This window comes from Strix uralensis, chromosome 4 (assembly GCF_047716275.1).
Source record: "Strix uralensis isolate ZFMK-TIS-50842 chromosome 4, bStrUra1, whole genome shotgun sequence".
Lineage (NCBI taxonomy): Eukaryota > Metazoa > Chordata > Aves > Strigiformes > Strigidae > Strix > Strix uralensis.
In genome coordinates, this window is record NC_133975.1 from 29,152,336 (window position 1) to 29,170,625 (window position 18,290).

The 18,290-nt window shown below is 40.2% G+C and overlaps 1 protein-coding gene across 1 annotated transcript in view; it reads right to left on the reverse strand.

Annotated features, from left to right (window-relative positions):
* Window positions 1-688: 688 nt before the first annotated feature.
* Window positions 689-18,290, reverse strand: part of GABRA4 (gamma-aminobutyric acid type A receptor subunit alpha4) — a 49,391-nt gene continuing 31,789 nt past the window's right edge. The window contains exon 9 of the mRNA XM_074866091.1: window positions 689-12,662. Coding sequence (XP_074722192.1) covers window positions 12,129-12,662 — 534 coding nt within the window. The 3' untranslated portion in view covers window positions 689-12,128. The remainder of the gene's footprint in view (window positions 12,663-18,290) is intronic.

The window sequence follows — 18,290 nt, forward strand, 5'->3', positions numbered from 1 at the left end:
TCTGACAGCTCCTGTCTCAGCCTGCAAAAACATTTGATGGTCCTGGCCACACTGGCAAAAGAAATGAGGATGCCCCACTCCCCGTCTTGCACAAGCAACCTTGCATACTGCAATGATTTCTCCATACATCTCTCTCTACACATGTTTATTGCTAGGTATTTTTCATCCTTACTGAAACACAGTTTTTGCAAGTCTATTCCTTTTAATACAGGGAAGCTTTACCAGGCCCAAGCACAGACTATTAGAAAATCACTTTAGGTCATATAAAGAAGTAGAGCAGCTGACAACTGGCCTCTTGGCATGTAAGGCAAGGAGTAAGTGCTGTCCAATTACCTCACAGGAATTTAAAAAAAAAAAAAAAAAAAAAAAAAGGAATAAAATGGGCACTGCCAGTATGCGTATTATTTGGTTTTGGTGCTATGAGAGGGGCATGGTAATTTATTTAGCTTTTAGCTTGTTAACATAGTGAGACACATCTTGACAATGTGCCATCTTAACAAATTATACCACAGATTATCATTCATCATATTGCTGATGAAACCCATCCCTTTATCTGTTCACATATAAAGCATCAGGTTGATAGAATCATTTGGCTAACATCAATGTTACAGCAATATCTGCAGGATGATCCATATCAAAGAAGTTTACTCCCTTTTTCTGCTGCAGGCCACAATTAGAAAGACAACTGTTTAAGAACTCTCACAATTGTATTTTATTTGACATCAGCAATATACACTGGAGTATCATAGGAACAATTTTTTGCACAATCTTTCTTGCAAGATGGATTTATTTTCCAAATACATAGATGTTCATAATACAGGAAGGTAACAGTTAAGCTGCACAATAGCAAAACAAGTTGACAGCTATCAAACCACCTTTTAAGTTTGTTAGTATAGTCAGGTGACCAGCATTGAATATATGCACTTGAATAATTTAGTTAACCTCCGATTCTTCCAATCCTCCCAGCCACATTGTTCCAGGCAACAAAAATGTGCACGAAGAATAGTGTAAAAGCATTCAACTCCAAGGCTTCCCTTGCTTTGATTTACTTTCAGTTTTTCCCCATGTATGAGTCAATACAAAGGGATAAACATCAGAATTTGGCATGGCACAGAAACTCTCGCAACATGCATCTAGGACAGTCACATATTGCAGAAGTAGTAAATTACTGACAGAGAATTTAGGGGATTTAGGACTATCCTAAGAAGGTGTTAAAGAATCATTTCTACTATGCTGCTTTAGCGTGTATTTTCTGCATGCTAAGGCTTTTACAGAAAACATATTCCTGTTTTTCACTGGGAGTATTCCTTACAATGTCTAAGCTTAAACCCAAATGCTTTGGTTGCAATGGACAGGGCTTCACAGGAAAATAAAAGCTTACAGTTAATTAAAATATCAGTAAATACCATCTTCTTACTTTTTACCTTTTTCAGCTTAAAACCACCCAGTTATCGCAGCTGCTGCACATCACACAGAAATTCCCTTTTTCTTTTGGTTCCTCAGGTGGTACAGCTATTACACTTTGAATTAGCACAGAAGTTGGTATCTCCCAGCCTGCCTCTCTGACCACTGAGAGTCGAGGGAGCAAGAGAAAGGATGTTCCACATCATTTGTTAGATGGACAGATTTTAACAGCTCACATAAGTGCCTCAGCAACTTGGAATATCCAAACTGGCAAGATTGGTAGAGTGCAAGGGTGGTAGGTGAGGAGAAACAGAAGCTTGAGGCAACTATTAGGGGGCTTATTTACTTATTACCAGCAAGTAAATACTGTATCTGCAGTCAGGCTTTTAAAATACTGTTGCTGCTCTGTACAGTGGCTAGTGAAGCAACACTCTTCACGTACATCCAAGTCAAACGGCCCTTGCCAGAGCAGCACACAGCACAAGCTGGCTGGCAGTGCTAGTACTCATCTAGAAAATCTAGAAACCAGAAAATCGTTTGTTCGCTCTACAACTAACTTGTATTTCAAGCATCCAAAGTGCTCTATGCCACTGCACTAACACTGGATCTTGAAACCCACACAACAATCTTTAAACATCACTGCTTCAGTACTCCATGCGAATCCCACACCGGCCCAGCAGCTGCTGCCCCCACCTCAGCTGGGAGGCAGGGGAGCAAAGCCAGGGATAGGTCCTGAACGAATCAAATCAGTGCAAAAGTAGCAGGTCACACTGAAGCATGTTTTTAGATTGTACACTTAGGGGGTTTTAAATAGCTAATGAGCAGCTCTTAAGCCTAATTCAACTCACATCTTACCTCAGCAAAATGCCTAATGGTCTCCAGCCTCAGCTGTTCTTACCCAGAGCTGATACCTTCTCCTGCTGAACAGATTGCTCCATCAGGACTAAATTTAGACCTACAAAACCATGTTCCTAACTCAGCAATGCCAGCACTGACCAAGTGCCCTCCTGACTGGACTGATAAACTGAACCCAAATATTCCTACGTCTTGTTTGAAAAGGCATTGCCTTCTGCACTTCCCCATGGCACAGCAGAGTGAAAACTTGGAAGTGTACAGGGAAGCTGTTAACCTGTATACTTAAGAAGAGCAATTGAGAACATGAAGATCAAAGATAGGTCTTTTTCTTTTACTCACGTTATCTTCTCTTACCATATTTCACTATATTTATGCATATGATATCCAGATAAAGAGTGAGAAGTAGCCTTTTTAAATCCCTCTACAAAATTCTCCCACCTTCTGTTTATGTATGATCTTCACATTCTCCAAAGAAAAAGGTACAATCCATGTATTTTTGAAATGGCTAACGAATCACATGGACATGGCTAAGCATCTTTCCCACCATGACATATATTAACGAGCTTAACAGAAGACCCACATACATTCATTGTGTCTTACCTTCCTAAGTGAAATGGCTACAAATAAAATTCACATTTTCGGTATAAATATTTTGATAAACTTCAGCTCATTTAAAAAGTTGTAACTAAATACTCTCCAAATGAGAGATTTTATTTGAAAACAAAAGCTGTCTTTTTTAATAGAGATTCTCCTGAAGTTGGCTTAGAAGTGTTTGTAACCTTCCCAAAGTTTGAAACAGAGCTTGTGTGTGCAGTTGAAGAAACCACTTGTGTGTGCACCTGTGTGCAGGTGAGGAAATAATTTTTTTTTTTAAAAAATAAAACTAGAGAAAAATTCAGTTTGACTTTCTTCTTGATGAATACACAACAAAATGGAGAAATGATCATCAAAGAGAAAACCCCTTTTCCAATGTTTAATCTACAAGAGAAATGGCAGGGGAATAATAACTATACCCGCAAAAAAAAAATCAGCAATGCAGTTCTGCTTCTGGGAAGGCCCACAAACTGCTGACATGAGACTGTGGGTACTTACCAGGCAACAGCACTAAGCATGGTCTGTTTTATTACCATACATGTATGGGTCACTCCCACCACTCTCCATATCAGAACGTTTAGCAGATATGCAAGAAGGAAAGACTGCAATACACTTTGGCCCTCCTTTGGGATGTTCGATGCTGTTACAGTGAGTATCAGCAGTGCTGAGCTGAAGGGAGAGATTTCTTCAGTTTCAGTCTGCCCTATTTTGTACCCCAAGAAAGGATTTTCCATCCCACCCTCAGTGCCCCAAGGACCCTGCTGCCCCACAGTACTGCTTGGATGCACAGCAATGTGAATGCATCCCAGCTGGCAGCAGCGGCTAGCTCACATCTTTCCAGTCTTCTAGTCACGGCATCAGAAACCTTAAGACAGATTAACTGTGCTGATCCTCAGGCAGGATTCACAGTTGGTGTTGAATTCCACATTGCACTCCACTGGTGCCTGAGCTGCCTACTTGGAAAAGAGTTCAGGGGGCATTTTTGTGGGTGGCTTAATCCAACATAAAATCTGCGCCATCCCTGGAAGAGGCAGTCTCACTCTCCTTCCTCCCCTCTATTTCTGACCATAGATTCCTACCTTCTCCCACATCAGCAACATAACAGCTCTCATGCACCCATACGGTGGGTTACAAACACATCTCTGCCTTTCACAGGATCCACGCTGTGCAAGTGCCAAGGTTGTGGATGTACATTTTCAGACACGTCTACTTTAAATGCAGCCGCAGCCCACAAGCTGTAGTACTGACCAGATTATCAGAAATGCTCAGCACTAAAAAGCTCCCATGAATTCAGGTACAGGAATGAAGTCTTCAGATTTAGTAGGAAGGCATGATACTTCCAAAAACTGGCTGTAACGGTTTTTCCTTTTTTTTTTACCCCTCTCCTTCTATAAAACTGAATTAAATCAGAGGCAGCAATCTCTGTATTCAGTCTCTTAAACATAAAGCAAGTTAAATGCTAAAAGTTAAAGTGCTTCATTACTGAAAATTAAATATATGGTGTCCCAGAAAGATTAAAAAAATGTTAGTTTACATTTTTGCTTGAGAAATGCTCTAAAACAGAGGGAAACAGTAATACTTAATAAAACTCAATCTTTTTCCCTTACCATTCATTCTGTCTCCTAATTCTTCCCGGCTGATGATGAAAATACCCTTTTTTTTTAATGAAAACAACTTCAATGGAACACAAATGTTTCTAAGAGGACATTAGCAACCTATTTTCTTTATTACTTTCTCATTATACTTATAATGAAGAAATAATTATTTCTAGGCTGTTTCCTGCCAGATGCTGTTCTAGTACCTCTAATAGGACATATCTTAAAATAACTGCTTGGTAGCAAGAAACGAAATTTTTCATCCTTACTCATGTTTTCCCTTCTCTTCCTTTTCTCTCTCTTCAAATAACTTTATTGATTTGGGCTCTTTCATAAATTCTGGCCTGCTTATATTTTTTTCTGCATTACTTGTCATTGATGTAATTCACAAGATCACCTTTGTGGATGAAAAATTACTACAGAGGGCACCTGATGTTCAAAAAAAGAGAGCGCCTGTGTTTTAATGCCAGTGAAGGCAGGGCAAGAATCCTCAGGCTGTGGTTTCACACTAGATTTAACCCAGCTCAAAACATCAATCCCAGCCTCCTCATCACTTCCTTTGTACCAGCACTAAGACAGGGAGCCAGATCAGAGAACTGATCCCGCTGGCTACTCACCAGCCGAAAGGCAAACTTGATTTTTAGCTAGACAAGTTATTTCAGCCAGCTCGCTCTCCCCACACAAAGCAAGACAGCAAGGAGGAAGGTGGGAGCACGACGTTCAGCAGTAACACAGTTTTATGGTGGAGTAATTATGATCTTAAAAAAAAAAAAAACAAAACCAAAACAAACCCACACCAAACAAAGAACATGGATTCTGTTTGTGGACTGTCTGGTGCAGACTGCTTCAGAGGATGGCAGGACATAAACCAGCTCCAATCCAGAAGCCCTTTAGAGCAAACATGCCATGAGTCCTGACCTGCCCAATATGCTTCATGAGCCCTTCAAATATGGGTTAAATACTCAAGGCCAGGATTTTGCAAAAGTGGATTCATTTCCACTATGAATGTGCTGCTGGTACTGATCTGCAAAGGCATGCATCAATGAAGCAAAATGGTATTTTCATATAATTCTACAAGAGTCTACAACTCTGGTTATCTGAAATTCCTCAAATCTCCACCATCGGTCTGGTGCCAGAGAATGTTGCCACAAATTAACACAAAATTAAATGTATGTACATACAGAATCATCTATTTATGAAAAGTATGTTATTATTCATTTGACGACCTGGTACATTATAGCAGAACAGGAGATTTTTCAAGAATGTAAAGCACTGTGAAGTTACTGTTAGTAGCAAGGTTAACTATCTCATACTTTGAAAGCACTTTGAAGAAATACTTGTACATATTCTTGACTTCGAGTCCTCCATCCTTGTGCATCTTTACTTACCATGGAGATGAGCCACCAGCACAAGATGATGAGGCATGACAAAGCAGCACTCAACTAAATTTTGCAATGCATTGAGCTCAGAAGTCCAGCTGAGTGCTTCATACTGTCACCTGCTTCTTCTACCAACCTCCAGCTAAGTTTTTCCAAGGATGAAAAGATATTCACAAATAATGATTATTTCTTTAAATGCTTCTTTATGCTATTAGATCATTCACAGAGTATTATGTCAGTTAATAGCAACATGGATACAACAGTCACAAAAACACACAGCAAATGTTGAAGGAGATCAACAAGAGCAAGACCAACAGCAGGAAATAACCCAGAACTCTGTGCCAGCTGAGGGTTAATTCAGTAATACTGTATTTTCCCTTGGGATCTTTTTCTTGAAAATAGAGATATGAAGATGACAAAAAAAAAAAATAAAATACCTACCTCAGACAGTGCTTTCCATCCAGAAAGGTACTCTTTCAAAACAAGACTGCTTGCAAGTGCATCTTGAGCCTGTCTCCCTTACAATTCAGGGAATTCACATTATTTGGATGGATACACATATATATGTATCCAGGCTACGATCACGTTAGTATTTTTAAATGCTAAAACTATGCTATTATTTAAAAAGAGCATTCAATAATTGATGGGAGTTTGGATGGTTTTCTAAAAAGGGAATCTCCAAGGCTTTTTACTTTTGCTGCTGTTATTTTTATTTTAAAGAAGCCATCAACTTCTCTTGCACAAGAAAACGAAAGTAGAAATTATGACCAAAAAAATGTAGTGAACTGCAGTGGATAGTAACTGGTTTGCTTTTAAGTCCTTTCTAGTGGAATAATATAAAAAGTATAAGAAAGTCTAAGAGATATGTGTAGATGCACTAAGTTATGGACTAGAAGGCAACACTAGTCAATTCTGAAACAAATACCTACCACATTGTCTAATTCATGTGAAAATATCAAATGTTTTACAAATTCTACCAGTTTTACAATAATTGCATTTTTCATTCCCTCCAGTTAAGAACACAGTACATAACATTAGCAAAGAGAGATCTTTTCAGAGTGCTCTGTACTTCACACTACTCTCACTTGCTTGGGATGTGGCAAAAACTTACTTTCAGAGTCTGATTTACTCAGAACATGCTGAAACTGCTCAACACTCATATTCTCCAAAAAAGCTTCATCTTGACTCTGAGGAGAGACCTACAAATGAAGACTGTACAAATTAACACATAGCAGACTCTTTCAAAATGGTGCGTTTTTCCTTCCAGTAAACCTCCTATTTAAAGTGCAGCGAAGTCACTGAAAAACACATATTTATTTCAGTGGATACTAATACAGGTCCTTACATTATAAATGTAAGTAACTTACCTTGGAATCACACAGTAAAAGAAATACAAGAATGTGAAAAAATTAAAAATATACTTAGGAAGAAAAGATGCTATTGTCACTTAACTGGTTTCTTTTTTCCTGGATTTTTTCCTCGTTTTTTGGGGTTGGGGGAAAGGGGGGTTAATACTGACTTCCATAAGGCTATTTACCCTGTGGATTTTCACTAAGAAGTTTTATTTATAGAGTTTTGCTCCTCCAACGTTATGCTGCATTGCTCTTGTCAGACTATGAAGCGAAGCACCTCATATTCTCCCCATTTCCTACTGACCTGCTGCAAATTTACTGCCACATAGTTCTGCAGTTCTGTAATACTTCTACAACTTTGATCACCCTTGGCTTTATCCATATCATCAGTAAACTTTATACTTCACCTAGACTTCTCAACACTACAGGCGCCATCTTCCTAATCTGTTATTCAATGTTAGGATTAAATAAAACCCAAGGGCAAATTTCTGTCAGCTGTCTGTATTGCAATTCACAGCAGTGCTAGCCACACAACACCTACCTGCTTTAGTGCAGTCAAGACCTATTGGCAAGTCCCAAAAAGACAAGGAAAAACTCACCAAAATTTCTTTCCACCTAAATCTTTTGGGTCAAGCAAATGTTATGGAGCCCAATGTGCAAAGTCTGTGATCTACTCTGCTTTCTAAATAGATCTCTTGGACACTTTTGGGATTTGGAGGAAGAGTGTGCTACAGCAGAAACCATGTTCCAGCTTCTCACACTGAGAAAGATTCTCCTAGGAAATCTCCTGTAACACCTATGGGAAAATGTCCCAGGTGGCCAATACGTGTCTCTTACACAACCTGTGTGGTCATTTCTTCCATCTGATCTTCCCTCCACTTCCAATAGCACAAGGGAGATGGGAATGTTAGGCTTTGGATAAACAGAATAAATATACACTGTATACTCTGATGTTCTCACACGGCACACAGACACTGCACTATAGCCTAAGGTACATTGAGGCCAAACGACATACAGGAGGTATGCAAGAAAGTGAAAGGAGACAGAATCCTCTGCATATTGAAAAGCTGAGTTCATTCACTTTTCTGTAGAAATACAGGTTAAATCCTATTAAATACAGTTACTTGGTTTCCCCAATTTTTTGCAAGATCCATCCTGAATGATGAAAGGATGAAATGACAAAGGCTATGCTTAAACACTCTGTAATCAATAACTTTTAGCTCCCATTAACAGAAAAGCTTTAATCACTTTCCTTATTAAATTATTTACCTCTTTCATTCAATTATCATACGGTTTACTTGCCTGATCACAGGGTAATGTAGAGTGGATGACTAAACAGTTTCCAAAGTCTAGGGTTTTTTATTTAAAAGACACATGGGAGAAGAAATGTGCCACAGGCATCCATTTGATAGAGACGAGTCCATTTTATAGGAAGAGAAAAAAACTCCAGTTCCGCTGGTGAATTCTAAGAGCTCAGGTCACCATGGAGGGGCGGGATCTAGGTTTCCCACCTTGCTTGGCTTCATTATTTTCACAATTGCAGTGAAACCTGTTAATATTGGGCTGATAGAAATTTGACCCAGCTCACAACTGACTGTAACACTTCAGTTTCTGTGAAGACAGTCTTCCTGAACTGAGTTTTTAACTGATTTTCTCAAATGACTGCTTTAGTGGTTGGGGCTGCATCACTGCAGTCTGTGGGAGTTTTGCTGTTGGTAACAATGTCTCCGAGGAAACAGCAGTCATTGGAAATCTATCTCTGTTTTCTGGTAAGATTTTTTGGCTTTCTATCCAGTTTCATTTCCTGTTGACAGAGATGACTTATCTGAAGTGTTTGGTTAGTTTTAACTCACTACGGTACTGTCAAAAAAGATTGTTCAACAAAGCCAATAGGAAAAAAAAAATAAAAATAGCTCCTGTAGAGTTCATCTCACTCAAACCCATCTCTAATAAGCCATTTGGTCACTGAAATTACATCTACAACACTGTCCCTTCGGATTTTAGTTAGCAGTGTTGAACATTTGGGCTGCTATATTTAGCATATTCCTGCTTTTGTTTGTCTTCTGAATTACACAGTATTCAGAACCTGCCAGTATTACTGAGTATACTGCAGGCTCTTTACTGTTTCTGATCACTCTACAAGGAGATTAAATATAATGAAGAACCACTGTTAACAATAAATTCCTATTTACATTGTCCATAGGTAGTTTGGAAAGCTGGTTATAGTAATTTCTTCATATGCTGTAACACAAAAATGTAGCACAGTACAATAAATTAGTCCTAGACTCATAATGAGATAATTTTTTTTTGTATCTCATTTTGAACATAGGCATGCAAGTGTTGGAAGGTATTTCAGAAATACACTGATAAATTAAATTTTTTTTCCTGTGGTATCATTAGAAATTTCTTCCAAAATGGAATAGAAATAAATATTTGGAATCTATTAATTTTTGCAATCCTTTTTTCCCCCCTCATAAGTCTTTAAAATGAAACAGGAACTACAAATGAATCCAAGTAGCACACTTAAGATTGATCACAGTCAAATAGCCTGAACCAGTGTCGATCCTACTGAACAAAGCTGATTAAACAATCAGTATATGGGGATGGGTGGAAGGAAGAGACAGCTGTTTCTAGTGAATCATTTAAAGCTCTGCCTGAGAGAAAACATCCTTGCCTTTCATCATAGAGGAAAGCAAAGAGTAACTGCAGTAACTTCTGGCACAAACACTAGGTTCTCAACACAGAAGGTGATTGTTCTTCACACTAGAAATACTTTGCAATTTTGATCAATAATTGTCAGAGGATTAGCCTTGTTTCTTCTGGCTTAACAAAATAAATAAACAATTTCTTGTATACTATCTTCTACTCTGACAATCTGCAATAATGTGACCAAATGAGGGAAGAAACAGCTACAGCAACTAGAGATACATCCAAAGATGAAAACTACTGCAGCTAGACATCTTGCATGGGTGCTTCATTTTCAATTCTGTGCTATGGCACACGGAATGGTTTCCTAAGGAGTGTTGTAATCTCAGATGACTTCTACATGTAAAAGAGAAAAAGGAAAGGACCATACCTGGCCTTCTGAGAGCATCACTTAAAGTAAAAAAAGAGCAAGTAACTGTTTATATCACTACATCATAAGAAAGTCATGTAAGACATTCCCACATCCTGTGCATTCTATCATCGACAGTCCAATGCTGCACATGAAATAGCAGCCTGGGATCCATACTACATCTCTTGAAAATACACATCTTTTGCAGTCTCCCAGGTCCCATAAGTTAAAGGTCAGATTCACAGCCATGAACTGGCTAAAAGGATTGCAAAGACAGAAAGAAGCACAGAGATACAGTCACAGTTTCACTATTACGGGTCTTCTTGACTCTGATTCTTGTCCCAACATAGTCAAGGGCAGTCTCATGCATGTCCTCAATCATACCTGGGCACAGAAACACTCAACACTCACCCGATCTGCCTACCAACATAAAACCTTGACAACAGTTACCAATCTGCTATTCCAACCAACTGAAGCTAACTATTAGTCCAGGCCTTTTAAAGGCACAGCCAGATCACAGCTGAGAATTTGGCCTTTGATTTTAACTTGTCACCTGCACAGAAATGCTAACCATTTCCCTAGCCAGATGGACCTGTACAAACGTTTTTAGATTTAATGCCAGCATATCTTCCACCCATTCTGGTGAAAAGAACATTTCTGATCAAGATTTCTATCAGGTTTAAACTATTCAATTCTTTATTAAAGTTGCCTGCTTGCATAGTGCAATTTGAGCCACTAAGAAAAGTACCTATCTATGCCATAGTTTAAGAGAAACAAATGAAGTATAAACTTTTTTTCCCGAGGCTCCACCTAGAAACTTTATTCTCTTAGTTATGTCACAGCATTCCTTCACAAAAGAGTGTCTCTCATTCACTCAAAGATGTGCCATAGCCATGCTCATCAAAGCACAGGAAAAATTTGTTTTGCTTAATTTTAAGCCACTTTTAAAACTCAGTCTATAAAGGCGGCGGGGGGGGGGGGGGCGGAAATATGTGTTCAAAGGAAATCAGATAGTGTGACTGAAAAATATGGACAAAAATATAAACAAACCCCAGAGCATCCAAGGAAAGAACAAAGAATTGAAAGAACAAAAAAATTGAATATTGTGAGCCTGGTCCTCATCTACCACAACAGATGTAATTAAGGAATAAATCCACTCAAGCTGGTCAGCAAAGTCAAAGAAAAATCACACATTTAAGATCACCTTACCAAACGAAAAACTCCAATTTTGAGAATTACATCAGATTCCAGATTTTACAAGGCTCACTCATTCTTATTTTGGAGTGAGAATTTCCAAGGTTGCAACGCAAAATAATGCCTAGTAAAAATATATGGAGCTCTACAACTCCTTTGCATAACTTTTCTGGAGTTGCACTCTCCCAGGCTGGACTCTCTTTGCTTTTTCCATTCATTTTCTTCCCCTCATTCTGCCAATTTTAATCTAGCAGGGAAAGTCATTTTCTATCAAGCACTGTCAAAATATTCAGGACATGGACCTCGCACTCCAAGAATGCAATGCTGTGTCCAGACAGCAGTGCTGCATGCCTCAGGGATCTGTAATAATCAACATGCATATTCCTAGCAGTCAAGATGTGTTCCACTGCACAGCTATGCACCTCTGCCTTTGATTTGTTTTGGGTGCGTGTTCCTCCCAAAGGCAAGCCTGTCTGAAGAGACTGATGGTTCACTGCTAGCTGAAGGGAGGAAGACAAATCTGTTACCTATTACTCTGGTAGGAGTTAACTAATTATCCCCAATAACTCCAGCCTTTACAATGGGAAAGTAGCACACAGCTTTTATAAATAAGAATTATTGACCTTTTTAAACAGTTTCAAAAGAAGAAACTCTGCATCAAATGTGAGTATAATTTAGGAACTACTACATAGCAGCAAAACTACATTAGACTTTCCGATTTTTCCATGGTATCCTTGGATAGATACACCACCCAGTAGACCATGTTAAATGCTCCAAAGGTAACAGGAAATAAAATGCGTGCATATTTGTCTATCTTACTCGTGCCAGAGTGCGAGGCAGGGGGAGCAGGTGGTGTGATAGCAGATGGCTTTGCAGATGCTCCTAATGTATTAGGTGTGGTGGTCTGAATCTGCTCCAGTCTAGATCCAAGCAAGTGCTGAATGGAAGGGGATCCAGCTGTGGCATGCTGGGATACAAATCCAGTTAAAATTGGGGTAGAAGGAGGAGCTGGAGGGGTAGCTCTTGCAGAAGATAATGTCTCTGATGCATTGATGCGTGTGAAAGGGTTGGGACTTGATGCAGAAAGGGAGTGGGGTGTAATGTCAGAAGACCCCTGAGCTACAGAGAGAGGCTGGATGGAGCTGTGCCTTGTGTCAATTCGGCTCCCACCATCAGCTTCGGACTGTACTGTGGCATTCATTCTTTTCCTCACATTTGAATTGGCATCTGTACTCTGCAAGTTACAAAAAAATACTAGTCATTCTTAAAATAAACACTTAAGCAGAAGCAATGGAAACTTTATAATCAAGCACTATGAGAGTAATACTCACAAATATAACCAGTAGCTTGATCCTGAAGCACAAAGATACTGCATGCTCATGAAAATAGATTTAATAGCATACAAAGTGATAAACAAGAGTTCCTTTTACCTGTGGTTGGAATACCAGGGTGAACACATCTGATGAATCACACTCCATGTGCTGTGGTTACCTATATAAACTTAATACCATGAGGCTAAGGATTCTTGGGTTAGAGTAGGGTTTTTTTTTTCCAGGCTCATGCTCAGAACAAATTTCTCTGATGTTTACCTATTTCTCTGCTGATATAAAAACATTCTAGATGCAACTTACCGGTCTGCTTTATATCTCCAGAAAAGTAACTACCATATATTAGGAACGCTAGTCTGTCTTCTAGAGTAGATGCTATTAGAATGCAAGTATTGACCAAACCAAGTTACCGCATTGCTGCATTTCAGAAATAAAGGCAGTGCTTTTTCACATCAACCACAGGCAATACATTCTCCAGCTGGAATTGAACCAGTGAATAAATCAGTCTTTCATCAACTACTCCTTTCTATTAATTAACTAAGAAAAGTGGTGAATTCTCCATCACTTGATATCTTCAGGCAAGTCTGGATGTCTTTCTGAAAGATAAACTTAAGCCAAATAGCACTTATTAGAATGGATGAGAAACTGAAATACAGATAAGGAAGTACAGATGGGAAATCCAGCAGACTTCCAATATTTTACTGACTTCTGCGAGTGAGGCTCAGGCTCTGCCTTTCTTCTCTGCATTTAAGAGGAAGCCTAACACCTCCTGAACCTCCTTCTGGAAGAGTACCTGAAGAACAGACTTTTGAACCTTCAGCCCTGCACCTAAAATATAATATAAAACACATCCTATTTTAGATATAATATGTGAATATACTTTGTGCAAAGACTCACTGCTTTCCAAAGACAAAGACTTAATGGCAGATAGGGTACAGGTCTAAATACAGGCAGGAGCAAACAATGACTTGTTATATATCCAAAAGCAAATGTTTTGCACCTCTCTGATGATACCATTTCTCAAGCATTGCCCTGCACCACATCTACTGTGTGCCTTTGGCTCCCCTTTCCTTCACGCCTACCAGAGAACCCTGCCAAAGCTCACAGCACAAGGAAAAGGGAAAGTGGGCAGTGATCTCTCTTCTCTCCTTCATCCAACAGCAATTCTCTCCAGCTAAGTGCTAGAGCAGTAATGGAGACCAACTCAGGTGTAATTCAAGGAGCTAGTACCTTGAGTAGTGAGAAGAGTGGCAACCATGTCTGTCTGCTGCACCAGCGGTGCTTAGCTGTTTTGCTTAAGGAAACAGAGAAATGGGAGCTGAAAAAAAATCTGAAAAAATAATTTAAAAAAAAATCAAATCACTTGACATCTCCAGTACTCCCATCATGGCCAGAATGCTGCTCCCAAATCCTGTTAATTGCAGTACAAATTAGTCACTGGCAATACTGCTGGCCTGAATTTATCTGAAGCTGTCAGAGCTATATGCCAGTTCATGGCTGATGTATTTGCCACCTCATGGTTGATCTATCAAATAATCTGTCTTAGGTTTCACAGTTTTCCTTCCTGCATAAAAGCATGCCAAACCCTTTTATTTACTTTTCTGCATCTGCAACCCAAAGAAGCAGAGGACTGGAATAAACACCAGAGGAAACTGGTATTTCCTGAAAGAAACACTAATCGTACTGTTTGAAAGAGAAGCCTGAGTCACTCTTTGGGAAATGCAGAAGTACACACAGGTGTGCAATTTGGATACTTTCACACTAGGGTTGTCAATGACTCAGGAACAGTAAAGCAGCTTTCAAGACTGCTAAATTGAAATTATAAAGTACAGTCAGGACAGGAGTGCATTTACTAGAGACTTGGTAATATGTGACAGAGTACTGCATGCTACTTGAAAGCTTGCAAAGCTAAGCAGATGCAAGTCATCAATGCTCAGTGTCAAAAACAATAGCTCTGTGCTATGGAGAAACTGGAACTAGAGTCATTGAGAGGAGGTGAGTTTCACCTTCTGTGTGCAGATCCCTGAACAACCTGGCTTTGCTCAAGTAAGATTCTCCCATCACAAAGCTCTCAAGCAGCACCTGGGGAGCAAAAGCCCACAGGCTGGGACAGGTGTTGGAAAGTAGATCTGCACTGGAACTAAGACATGTCTCACCTCCCTCTTGCTCTCTGCCTAAATTAGACAGTAGCTTAGAGGTGGTGGTGCTGGAGAATAGAAGTACCACATCTTCAATCACTTCAAGCACAACCATGAAAGAACCCAAGAGTAGAACAGAAAATTAAGTGCAATTCACAGAGACACCATTTAACACTCCTGCTCACTTGTACTGTCACCTGTTTTCAACAGCCACCTCAGTAACCTTCCCTTCTGTGCATGAACCACAGACACTGTAAGAGGTAAGTAACATCCAGGCTCCTTCTCACATTCCAGTCATCTCCATTTCTTTTGTAGGAGCTTGTTTCCATCAATAGGTTTGCATAATACCTCCTCTTCCCCCCACTTCAAGCTGTCATCCAAGTGATCAAACATGACCTCTTGCTATTTAATCCACTGCTCATGTCCCATTACAGTGTTTATTCTAGAATAAAATTATCCATACTATTTCAAATTGTCAAAACGTGTAACCATTTAAAAGTCTACTGGCATTCTTGGCACTGATACATAAAATTTCCAACACTTCAGGAACCTTAGAGAGATACCAGGTTTCCTCATAAGTATTACAGTGTACACATAAAGCCCAGATAGGTAACATTGTAAGATATCACAACACTGCACTGCATATCAAGCCCCAAAATTACAGGTACATTTCTTGTTAATTCTCTGGAAACCACCTTCTAAGCAATGAGAACATGGAAATTAGAAATGGTATTTCTAACATGCTCCACAGACAACATATTACTGAAAACTGATTGTTCTTGCATAATGTCATTGAAATAGCTTGGACTTGTGTTCTTCAACCTTGTCCTTGAAACATACTGAAACAAGCACTTTCCACTGAGAGAGATGTTATGTTACACACAGAAAGGCAACAGCTTTGGCCCTGCTGGAGCAGCCTGTTAACCATTAATACTCACTCTAACAGTGCTGGGAGCAACTTAAATACTGGAGATAGAAAATCTCCTGAGTCAGTGCTTAGCTCCAATACCTGATGCACCTCAGAAGCCCTGTCTAAGTGAAACACATTCCAACTCCTGTCTCCAGTAGGTTTTGCAGAATCAGCCTGCAGCAGCAAAACAAGAGGCAAGCAGCCTGTCTTGCTGCTTCCTTTTTTAACACAGCAGCTGTATCACTCCCACTGTGAGTGGTGAGCACCCAGTTCTGTGCCCGGTCATAGCTAAGCTGAGTGCACACTCATTGCCAGGGTGGCCTCGCCAACACATTGCCCACCACATCCCCTCACATATTCTTTTCTTCCACTTGCCTTACTCAAGACTATATCACAACAATAGCTCATTCTCTTCCTTCAAAGCACTCAAGCGTCTCTCCTTTTTGGTTTCTACAGTTGAAAAGTTTCTAGCAAAAATTCTTGTTATTGGTTGTATACATGACCCCTATATATTTCTTTATTCAATGTTATAAAGATAAATCATTTCTTCCTACATTAATCTAAGCCTTCTCTGTAATGATGCTATCTCACAAGTCTACATCATCTGAAGATTAGTGCCAACGTCACTAATAAAAGTATTAAACAAGGCTGATTCCACGGCCAAGCCTTAACAAACCAAATACTGTTGACATCAACAGAAGACAGGTTAACAACTACAATGCAAAACATAGTAAAATGCAACATCCAGTTTGTACTAAGCAAAACACTCCACATACATTTCAGCTATGATGCATACCCCTAGTAAAAGGATATTATGATAATGACAATCTGACCAACAAAATTATATACATATGTAAAGCACTTACCACCTACCAAAATTATTTTACTTAGCCTTTTTAAAAACAACAGCAAGAAACACAAACCTACTGCCTATCAGTAGCTTTTAGTTTGGAGGCACTGTATTGGGTTTGCATGGCAAGGTTTTGGTATCAGGGGAGCTACAGAGGTGGCTTCTGTGAGAAGCAGCTAGAAGCTTCTCCTATGCCAATAGAGCTAATGTCAGCCGGCTCCAGGATGGACCTGCTGCTGGCCAAGGCCGAGCCCATCAGCAAAGGTGGTAGCACCTCTGACATAACATATTGAAGAAGGGGGAAAGAAGTTGCTGCACAACAGCAATTGCAGTCGGAGAGAGGTGTGAGAATACATGAGAGAAGTAACTCTGCAGACACCAAGGTCAGCGAAGAAGGAGGGGGAGGAGGTGCTCCAGGCACCGGAGCAGATTCCCCTGCAGCCCATGGTGCAGCCCATGGTGAGGCAGGCTGTGCCCTGCAGCCCGTGGGGGTTAACGGTGGAGCAGATCTCCACCTGCAGCCCGGGGAGGACACCAGGCCAGAGCAGGGGGATGCCCAAAGGAGGCTGTGACCCCATGGAGAGCCGGCACTGGAGCAGGCTCCTGGCAGGACCTGTGGATGCATGGAGAGAGGATCCCACGCTGGAGCAGGTTTGCTGGCAGGACTTGTGACCCTGTGGGGGACTCACGCTGGAGCAGTCTGTTCCTGAAGGACTGCACCCTGTGGGAGGGATCCACGCTGGAGCCGTTCATGAAGAACTGCAGCCGGTGGGAAGGATCCACATTGGAGAAGTTCGCAGAGGACTCTCCCATGGGATGGACCCTACACTGGAGCAGGGGAAGAGTGCGAGTTATTCTCCCACTGAGGAGGAAGGAACGGCAGAGACAACGTGTGATGAACTGACTGCAACCGCCATTTCCCATCCCCCTGTGCCGCTCAGGGGAAGGAGGTGGAGAAAATTACGATTAAGGTTAAGCTTGGGAAAGAGAGGAGTGGGGGGAAGGTGTTTTTAAGATTGGGCTTTATTTCTCATTATCCTATTTGGATTTGATTGGTAAAAATTAAACTAATTTCCCCATCTGTTTTGCCCATGACAGTAATTGACAAGTGATCTCTCTGTCCTTATCTCAACCCATGAGCCTTTCACTACATTTTCTCTCCCGTCCAGTTGAGGAGGGGGTAGTGATAGAGCAGCTTTGGTGGGCACCTGGCATCCAGCCAGGGTTGACCCACCACAGGTACAAAAAATAAAAAAAAAAAAAAAGAAAGAAAACATGAAAATCAAATGAAAACCAAATTAAAATGCAATCCAAGAACTGAAGGGATTATCCAAGTAAAGATTCTTTTCCAAGGGCAAGTCAGGAAACCACTCAATTATCCTGAACCAACAGAGAGCTGCTGTGCTAGTCCAGATGGGGCTCCACAGGAAATACCAAGTCCACATTTTTTACATTCTCACTCTAGACTGAGAAAAGATCTGATTTTCTGGAGGCATTTCAGTGAGATTTTCAGAAGACATTTAAAATGGTATAGCTCAGGAATGCAAAATGGGTCTGGAAGCTACCACAAAATGCAATATATTACAGCATGCAACACCAGCCTCAATACATCTTTGGTAAAGATTGCCTTTCTATA